Consider the following 10,982-nt stretch of genomic DNA (forward strand, 5'->3'; position numbering starts at 1 on the left):
CACACACACACACACACACACACACACACACACACACACACACACACACACACACACGCACGCACACACAGAACAAAGAGAACAAACACAATTGAATCCTTCATTTGAACCCCCTTGCCTTAGTCCCCATGAAACGGCTAGCAGAATGCTATTTGATTTCACATATTTATGCATTTCCTGTAAAAACAGGAAGCTAGGGAGGGACTTGTCGCGGGCATGGATTTGCATTTATAGTAACCAATAGTGCTAAATGTGCATTACGGTCAACCCATTAGCTAACGAGCTAATGTTAGAAACACAGGTTAGCAACGTTACGCAACATTAGCTAACAAGCTAACATTGAACATTTGTTCAATTTAGTTATTAAAGAGGCAGAGTGATAGCTTAGTTACAATGTGCTGTAAGTGTCTTTCTAAAAAGCATTTCATTGGATGCAAAATTATATAGTATACGCCCCCGTGTGCAGGATGACTCATCAAAATAATTTTTTTTATTAAGAATACAAAACAACCTTTTTGTCATTGTTGGGACAGATACCGGCGTATAAGTGACAATCAGTGCAAGACATTATGTGATAAAAGAACAATAAACATCTATTTTGATTCCATGGGGCCTTTAAGCTTGAAACATAATAATGTCCCTCTAATTGCAGGACTCCTCCCGCTGGAATGGAAGCTCACATCCCCGTTCTCTTCCTGGACTTGAACGGTGAGGCCGTCATAACCATGCTACCTAGTAGTGTCTCATAGGCTCCTCTTAGGCGCCGCAAACGCTTAACTCCAGCCGCCTCTGTGTTGTGTCGGTAGCGGACAACCTGACGGTGAACGAGCAGCTGACCGGGCCCCACGCTGCAGGGGTTAACTCTATCCTGCCCAAGGAACATGGAAGCCAGTTCTTCTACCTGCCCATCATCAGGCATAGTGACGAGGAGGTAAGCTGTGTGTGTCTCTGCTGCCCCCCTCTGGACACGAAGGGGACTCGTCTCTGGCTAATGTAGGGACTGATGTCATACATCAGGGTAGGGGTGGACGGTATAAATGGTATACAGTATAAACGGTATGAATTTTAATTGTACTGAGTTTTTCTCCACTTGCTCACGGACCTTGCCATATAGTTTGGGCATTTCAATTTGGCTAAGGAGGGAGGAGGTTATATTGACGAGGCTTGACAACAGAGGTTCAAAGATAACTTCACATTTATTGGCTATTCGTTTCTTTATATCGCTTTATCCATCGGGCTGCTCTCGTTTCCAACTCTGTGTGTTGACAATGACATCCTGGTGTGACATCATCAACTACGGCAACATAGGACGCTCAAACCTCAAACTCGAACCTATTACATCACGCTCTCTCGCTCTCTCTCTACGTTGTCAAACATGTACATTAAAGTTAAGTTATGTTGGAGTTTTATTGTGTTTGAGTTGTTTGAGGGAAAGAAACCTCCTGTCCTGCAGTAGTTTTTATTTTCACTTTGTGCCGCTTGATTTGATTGTATTTCATGAAAAAAGTGTTTTTCAGAGATGGAAGTAACTTGAGAAAAGGCTTTGCATTTTTCTATTGCAGTTTTGCACAATAAATGTTCTTAAAATACCTCTATACTATGTGAAATATGTCCTAGTAATACAAGAGTACAGTAATAGCTACCAGTGTTTTACCCCTTCAGAAGCATTTATATAGACATTTTAAGATAAATGAATATACCGTGATATATACCGTTACCGTCTATGCTTCAAATTATACCGTGATATACATTTTAGACCATACCGTCCAGCCCTACATCAGGGTATCTGCGGGGCATTAAAAAGTCTTAAAAGTGGTGAGTTGGTCATAGGGATGGGAATTGATAAGATTTTATCGATACGATTCCATTATCGATTTTGCTTATCGATCCGATTATTTATTGATTCCCTTATCGATTCCTGATACATTTATAATTTAAATAAATAAATTGGAAATGCAACAGAACTAAGCTGGTTACAATAACAACATGCAACTTGACATTTCTGATAGTCATTTATCATTTATTGTTGAGCCCCCATGTCAGATTTTTTTTTAATAAATTAACTATACACGTAGATAAAATAAATAATGTATTTGAGAACTAATTTAATCTATTGAACTGTAGTTGCATTCAACAGGTCGTTATTGCAAAAGAGAATTTGTTAGCAATAACCTATACCTGTATAAATAAAGGCCAGCTCAGTGTTCGCTCTCTGTCTCTCTCTGCAATGAGCATGGCTATTTAGCTAGCTAGCAGCTAACGTTACTTTACCATGTAAATGAATGACTAGGATGCAAAGCACTTTCAGTTTTCACTGCACACACAAAACGGTCGCAATATCGAGCTCTTTAGGTTTTCCTAGTCAAGGAATAGTCTGCTATGGCTGCATGCGTGGCGCTAACGTTATTGTTTTTAAATGCGCAACTGTCGGAAAAACATGGCATCGATAAGAGGAATCGATAGTCACGGAGGCATGCGATTCCAGGAATCGGACAATTAGGAACCGGTTCCCAATCGATTCCGATTCTCGATTCCCATCCCTAGTTGGTCATGGCACGGAGTTGCACGCCGTAACACCAGGTCTGTGAGCAGGAGCACGCAGGAGCACGCGCGTGCACATGCACGGATGAGCATGCGCGTGCACACAAGAATGCGCTGCACTCGACTGATGCGCCAACTCGCCAAGTACCCACCTGGCTACTTTGCATAACAATAGCTCAGGTCGTCTGGTGTGTTCAAATACGTCCTCAGATACATTCACACAAAACTTGTGAATGAAATGTGTTACATTCCAATCCTAGAGGCAATTAGGCATCGTCTTTATTCTGTGCGCACACAAGGGAACATTTATGCGCATGCGCGGGAGAGTGCGCACACGCCCGGGAGCGTGCGTGCACGTGGCGTCATTAAAAAAACAGTGCGACCAGGTATGAAATCACCAACCACTGCTTAAAAGGTATTCAATTCATAATTCTCAATTTAAGGCCTTAAAAGGTATTAAAAAGTCTTACATTTAATTTGCACAGGTATTACATTTTCTGGGGAGGGGGGTGAAATAATATTATATGAAATGTTTTTGCATTCAAGACGTTTTTGCGGGGCTACCGGGAGCTTGGTGCATCTGAGAGCTGGCAGCCGCCAGTTCAGTGTTGCTATGTTTTTTTTTCTTTTACTAGTATGGTTGTGAAATTGGTATTACATTTTGCTCTAATTTAATTTGTCGAAACCTGCAGGTACCCTGTTCATTTAATCATATCCCTAATTGTATATTTGTCTCCATAAGAGTACAATGGAGTACATTAACAAGAGCACATTAACATAGAGTCAAATGTACTGTGAATGTGAGGGTTTCGGTCAGGGATAGGAGAGTAGACCCCAAATGCAGATAACACGAGCAGAGAGAGAAGAAGCTGAGACGACGGATGAAAGTGAACAGGCTTTTACTAGCAGTTGCAAACAGGATACACGTGAACTGTTACAAACAAAAGCGAACTGCAAAACCCGAAAAGAATACTCAGCAATGCTGGAAGAATAAGGACTAAATAGGAACGGACTCACTGGGAATATAAGTGACAAGCGGTGAGTATGTGACCGAACACAACTACAATACAAAACAATGATGCGACAATGAATGAGAGGAACGGGCAGCTCTATATACTGCCCGTAATTACTAACAAGTGCCAGCTGGTATAAGGCCAGGCATAGGCTGAGGAACACAGGATAGTAAAACAAACTCACATCATTGATAAAAGCATGTGTAAAGGAATATCAAAAAAGGAACAACCCTTAAAAGGAACATATGTAAAAATGTTAACACTAATAAAAACAAGTGAAAAGGGAAAGGCCTTAAAGGGACACATGTAAAGTATTATCACTTAGAGAATACATATGTAAAAGAGTTAACACTAATAAAACCATGTGAAAAGGGATAAGCCTTAAGGGACACATGTAAAATATTAACCCTTAGAGAATACATATGTAAAAGAGTTAACACTAACAAAAACATGTGAAAAGGGATAAGCCTTAAAGGGACACAAGTAAAGTATTAACACTTAGAGAAAACATATGTAAAGGGGATGAACCTTTAAAAGGAAACATAAAAAGATAAACCTTTTAAAAACACAAGCTAAAACGCACCACACAACATGAACAGATAAAACACAGCATTAAAGGAATCCAGAAGACCTAGGACTAAAGGGATAAGGTCCAGTATCTGGAGCTGCTGCGTTTGGCCACCAGAGGGCGTCAGAAAACCACTGTTCACATTGTTCGAGCATGATCCCTGGCTGGGACGCGTGTATCGCTTCCGCAACGGAATTCGGTTTCCGGGTTCCTCTGATTGGCCGCGACCCCCACGTGACCCGCTCGCTTCCTCAATTTATACGCATGGAAGTATTGACTGAATGAATGAATGAATGAATGAATGAATGAATGAATGAATGAATGAATGAATGAATGAATGAATGAATGAATGAATGAATGAATGAAAACTTTATTTAACAGATTGCAGAATGGGTACAATACAGTACGGCTCAATACACACAATTGTTAAGGGGATGCAGACCTGAGAAAGACGTTTGTGTTATGGTTTGTAACCGACCCCAATCGCACAACACAAGACAGGTATGATGGTTTGCCAAGAAACAGATATTTATTGAACAACAGGGAAATACAGGGAAAAGGGCACTGTCCCTTTAAGGGAGAATCACAAACACAGGAATATAATATGAGGGGAAGGAAAGGTGCCTTTAAGAGGCGGGCAGGAAAAGGGAAACACTAAGGGAAAGTTAGGGAACGCCTAAGGGAAGGTTAAGGGAACGCCTTGGGACAGAGGAACTAGAGACTAGGTAAACCAGGGACAAGGAGAACTAGGGAGAGAGGACTAGGGACTAGGAGAGCTAGGGAACAGGAGAAAAGGGGACTAGGGGAACTAGGGACAAGGAACTAGGTGGAACTAGTAGGGGAGAACTTGGGACCAGGAACTAGGTGGAACTAGAAAGGGGAGAACTAGGGAACAGGAACTAGGTGGAACTAGAAGGGGTGAACTTGGGACCAGGAACTAGGTGGAACTAGAAGGGGAGAACTAGGGAACAGGAACTAGGTGGAACTAGAAAAGGGGAGAACTAGGGAACAGGAACTAGGTGGAACTAGAAGGGGAGAACTTGGGACCAGGAACTAGGTGGAACTAGAAGGGGAGAACTAGGGAACAGAGGGGACTGAGGCCCGCGGAGGCGGGCTGGGAAACAGGGAGGAACCGGGAGGACTGGTGGAAATCATCTGGGCCGCTCTGCAGGACAGAGGAGATAGTTAATGCACAAAAGGGGAAAAAACAGAGCAGGTGCAGAACAGTCCAAATAACAAAGTGAACAAAGTAATAATATCTTCGTGTGACAAACACACAGGGGGAGATGTAAAGTCCAAAAATACTATTCTAAGTGAGAACCAAAAACAGAGGCATTACGCTGGGAGATGAAATGTCCAAACTAACTAACAGAGGCAATACGCTGGGAGAGTGACATCACAATCAAAACTCACCCAGGCGTATGCGTAAAGGTACTGGAACAGCAGCGGGAACGGGGGCAAGGGCACTACGCTGAGTGAGTGACATCACAATCAAAACTCACCCAGCGTATGCGTAAAGGTACAGGGACAGCAACGGGGCGAGGGCAAGGGCACTACGCTGAGTGAGTGACATCACAATCAAAACTCACCCAGCGTATGCGTAAAGGTACAGGGACAGCAACGGGGCGAGGGCAAGGGCACTACGCTGAGTGAGTGACATCACAATCAAAACTCACCCAGCGTATGCGTAAAGGTACAGGGACAGCAACGGGGCGAGGGCAAGGGCACTACGCTGAGTGAGTGACATCACAATCAAAACTCACCCAGCGTATGCGTAAAGGTACAGGGACAGCAACGGGGCGAGGGCATCGCCACCGGGTGGCTGGCTGACCGAGCCGAGGAACAGAGCGCTGGAACAACGGCGGTGACGAGGGCATCGTCCACCGGGTAGCCGCTGTCGGAGCCGAGGATCAGAGTGCTGGAACAGTGGCGGTGACGAGGGCATCGTCCACCGGGTAGCCGCTGTCGGAGCCGAGGAACAGAGTGCGCGCCACACCTTGGTGTGCGCGTCGGAACAGGGAGCTGGAACAGTGGCGGTGGCGAGGATGTCGTCCACCGGGTAGCCACTGTCGGAGCCGAGGAACAGAGTGCGCGCCACACCTTGGTGTGCGCGTCGGAACAGGGAGCTGGAACAGTGGCGGTGGCGAGGATGTCGTCCACCGGGTAGCCACTGTCGGAGCGAGGAACAGAGTGCGCGCCACACCTTGGTGTGCGCGTCGGAACAGTGGCGGTGGCGAGAGCGTCGTCCACCGGGTAGCCGCTGTCGGAGCCGAGGAACAGAGTGCGCGCCACACCTTGGTGTGCGCGTCGGGACAGTGGCGGTGGCGAGAGCGTCGTCCACCGGGTAGCCGCTGTCGGAACCGAGAGACGCCTCGGGGTGCGTCTGCGAGGAGGAGTGTGCCAAGCTCGAAGGTCTGGAAGATGCGCGTCAGTGCGCTGGTAAGGAGGAGCGTGCCAAGCTCGAGGGTCCGGGAGATGCGCGTCTGTGCGCGGGAACGGAGGAGCGTGCCAAGCTCGAGGGTCCGGGAGATGCGCGTCAGTGCGCTGGAACGGAGGAGCGTGCCAAGCTCGAGGGTCCGGGAGATGCGCGTCAGTGCGCTGGAACGGAGGAGCGTGCCAAGCTCGAGGGTCCGGGAGATGCGCGTCAGTGCGCTGGAACGGAGGAGCGTGCCAAGCTCGAGGGTCCGGGAGATGCGCGTTGGTCTAGATGTGCGTCAGGACGAACAGCTGCGCTGGGGTCTGCAGTGGAACGCTGAGGTGCCTCCCGTGGAAGTTACAGGGAGCGCAGAACAGTCTCCTCCACAGGCTACGGCGACAGCAGACGAAGGCTGGAGCAAACATCTCAAGGCTGGAGAGGTCCATCTTACAGCATTGGTAGACCAGAGGATCTCCCGAAAAGAGTCTAGATGTTAGGAATATGACTCGGCATGAATACAACACGACCCCACGCCGAAACGAGGGGAAGAGCCCTGGTATTTAAAGCCCACAGGGGGACTAATTAGCCTGCCAACACAGGTGCGAGAGATAATAGAATATCAAACAGGTGTGGCCACTAAGGGTAAGGAACGAGAGGGTGGGGGCTAGAGAGAGTGAGTAGGGAATTCCTAACAGTAGGCTTAAAGAAGACAGAGAATAGGGAATTCCTAACAGTAGGCCTAAAGAAGACAGAGAAAGGTAGTGAGCAGCGGGCAAAACCTCACAGTTTGTCTTGTTTACATCAGGGTCCCCCATTTTCAATTCATATAGAACGACTACGCCGTAACAAATCATTAAAAAAATATACCGTTAACTGGAATATGTTGTGCCTTTACACATATGTTGGATTATGTAATTGGTTTGTCGCGACAAACAAATAAAAAAAAATCGCGATTTACCCGCTGGCTACATCAACACACAGTGACTGCATGTAGTCACTGTGTGTTGATGTTGTAGCCACCTCTTCCGCGGCAGAAATACTAAGCTCCCCCTTAAGCTCCAGGAGAGAGGGGAGAGGCTGAAAACCTGCAGTTCTTGCCCGCCTGATGGGAGCCGAATCCCTGCATCCAATTTGTCGGATGAATACCCCCAAAACGCGGAGGTCCCGAATGCATGGAAGTATTGATTGCGCCGTAACAAATCATTAAAAAAAGATACCGTTAACTGGAATATGTTGTGCCTGTACACATATGTTGGATTATGTAATTGGTACAAACCAATTACATAATCCAACATATGTGTAAAGGCACAACATATTCCAGTTAACGGTATATTTTTTTAATGATTTGTTACGGCGTAGTTGTTCTATATGAATTGAAAATGGGGGACCCTGATGTAAACAAGACAAACGTCTTTCTCAGGTCTGCATCCCCTTAACAATTGTGTGTATTGAGCCGTACTGTATTGTACCCATTCTGCAATCTGTTAAATAAAGTTTTCATTCATTCATTCATTCAGTCAATACTTCCATGCGTATAAATTGAGGAAGCGAGCACGTCCGCGGCCGCTCGCTCTGCCGCGCATGGCAGCGGCAGAGCGGTGGATAGGGGGGCGGGTCACGTGGTGGTCGCGGCCAATCAGAGGAACCCGGAAACCGAATTCCGTTGCGGAAGCGATACACGCGGCTGGGACGCGTCCATGCTTTCTACAACGGAGTTCGGCGATTTGCGAATCTGATTGGCCACTTGCCCATTTCCGCGTCGAACAGCCTGCAAAGCACCTGGCGTTCTATCGCCATGCTCTAAGACAAACTCTAACCTTAACCAACTTCGAAAGAGTGCCTAAGCTTAACCGTCGAAAGAATCTATCGCCATGCTCTAAGACAAACTCTAACCATAACCAACTTCGAAAGAGCGCCTAAGCTTAACCAGTGTAGACACTTGCGGTCCCACGATTGGGCGTACATGTCACATGACCAGAAATGAATCGCCGAACTCCGTTGTAGAAAGCATACAAGCGGCTGGGACCATGACAGTGAAGTTAGATTTTGTTTATATTTTGGGCAGCCCATGTATTTACAGTTGTAAAGTCACTCCCAAAAAGAGTGAATGTGATTCATCCTCATCCTTAGTGCTCAGCAGCTTCTGTTGTCTTTAACTATGAATGTACAAAACGCTCCCGATTCACCATCTTTACACAATTAGGTTTGAAAACATTGTTCACCTGAAAGCTTTAACCTATTGTTATTGCTTTACATCAACCAGTCACCATAGGAGAGGATGTGGAGCTGCACATAAGCAAATATGCACCTATATATAGCTGTCCATGTCTTTACATGTCTGTTAAACGTGCCTTTAGAACACCAGTATGGCTCTCGTCCCAACATATACATTTTCAACTCCGATGTTAAATCTGTTCTACTGTATGGCTGTAAAACCTGTAAAACCTCAAAAGCTATTGTGAGTAAATTACAAGTTCTTTATCAACCCTTTCACTACCACATTATAGAAGGTTAACCCTTTCACTACTACACTACAGACGGTTAACCTGTTAACCCTTTGTAATGTGGTAGTGAAAGGGTTAACCTTCTGTAGTGTGGTAGTGAAAGCGTTAACCCGTTAAACGAGTTGTTGTATCTAGAGTTAAGAGGGTATTTATTGACATCTCATATTACAGTAGGTATCAACTAGTTGTTGTAGCTAGAGTTAAGAGGGTATATTGCCTCTATATAATCAATGAAGGGTTGCCAAGTCTGCATTTCTCAATAGAACCTTGTTGAGTGAATCTAAGTTGTTCCAGTTTAAGGTGCTGCATAACTTAACCCTTTCACTACCACACTACAGAATGTTAACCCTTTCACTACCACACTACATAAGGTTAACCATTTCACTACCACACTACAGAAGGTTAACCCTTTCACTACCACACTACAGACGGTTAACCCGTTCACTATCACACTACAGAAGGTTAACCCTTTCACTACCACACTACAAAAGGTTAACCTTCGGTAGTGCAGTAGTCAGGGTTATGGTGCTGCATAACAGGGATTTTTAAGATAATCATCTCATTATGGCATTCCGCCATCCTCCACCAGGTGTCAGCGGTGTGCTCCTGGGACTCGTCCATCCACGACTCTGTGCACCTGAACCGAGTCACGTCGCCCAACGAGCGCATCTACCTGATCCTCAAGGCCACGGTGCAGCTCAGCCACCCGGCCTCCGTGGAGCTGGTGGTCCGCAAGAGGATCACCGTCAACATCTACAACAAGCAGGTCGGTACCGGGCAGCAGCAGCAGGGCTCGGCCTCGCCGTCACAGCGTGAGGTCGCTCTGAAAGCAGAGAGTCAGGAGCTCTTTATCGGCCCAAGACAAAGAAAGAAAGCACAACTGCGGTGGCGAGAAGCACAGTGGTACATTATGCAGGGACGTCCGAGGAGAGTTGAGGAACCGTGGCTGCCCCCCCCCCCCCCCTTCAGGACAGATCATCTGACTGCTTGTTACACAGGAAGACCATTGTTTGATTTGAAATGCATATTTTTTATATTATTTCTAGTGTGGGTTATGATTTATCTGCAGTGCCACAGTCGGATACATGAAGCCAGCGATGTATCTTGTTTTTATCGCAAAGGTTTCTGAGAATCTTCCTCTATTCTTCCCACAGAGCTTCACTCAGAGTCTGAAGAGGAGGATGTCCTTGAAGAACACTCTTTACTCCTGTGGAGTCACTTATGAGATTGTTTCCAACGTACCAAAGGTATGTGCTTGTAATTCCTGTTATGCCTGCTACATATAGTGTTACAGTGTTACTCTGCTTGACAAAGATTGTTCTCCGGTTATCTTGCAAGTCTTTAAGCCTCTCTACCACACTATGTAAGGGATAATGTATAGCTACGAGGTCATTGTCGCAAAATAATTGAGTTTAGAGGCCGCCTCGCCGAGGTGTTCTTTAAACGTAGTGAAGGTCAATTATTTTGTGACAATGACCGAGTATAGGCTATACATTATCCCGCTTATTACATGGTTAACTTACTAACAATATACCTAATTCATTTTACACCATCGACAAGACGAGATCAAATGCAGACGCAGTTCTGTCCTGTCGCTCCGCGCAGAACATCGGCAGCCGGCAGGTCTGGGGTCTGATTGCACTGATGACTGAGTGCAGCTGTGCATATGCTGAGCAGCTTTCATGACTGCCATCTGTGTGTCAGTGGGCTTGATTGCTACAGCTGCGCACAGCGCTCATTATTGCTCGGCAGAGGTCCGTTATCGAGTAATAACGGACCTCTGACGAGCGCTGTTGACCAATCACAATCAAGCATTTCGGCTAATGTTAAAACGCCATTTAATAAAGAAGGTTAACCCTTTCACACAGTTAACCGTCTCCTCTACAGATCGATCCAGCAACCTTCTGCTCCCGTGCCCATAACCTTTAGGCAATGATTAC

General features: G+C 46.0%; 1 protein-coding gene across 6 annotated transcripts in view; it reads left to right on the top strand.

The window, feature by feature from the left end:
* Positions 1–10,982, top strand: part of kif13a (kinesin family member 13A) — a 151,099-nt gene that overhangs the window by 120,601 nt on the left and 19,516 nt on the right. For all 6 annotated transcript variants that reach the window (XM_084336220.1, XM_084336222.1, XM_084336221.1 and 3 more), the window contains 4 exons: positions 653–708; positions 807–931; positions 9,632–9,808; positions 10,197–10,289. In XM_084336220.1, the coding sequence (XP_084192346.1) occupies positions 653–708; positions 807–931; positions 9,632–9,808; positions 10,197–10,289 (451 nt within the window). The remainder of the gene's footprint in view (positions 1–652; positions 709–806; positions 932–9,631; positions 9,809–10,196; positions 10,290–10,982) is intronic.

This window comes from Notolepis coatsorum, assembly GCF_963971535.1.
Source record: "Notolepis coatsorum genome assembly, chromosome: 19".
NCBI classification, from domain to species: Eukaryota; Metazoa; Chordata; class Actinopteri; order Aulopiformes; family Paralepididae; genus Notolepis; species Notolepis coatsorum.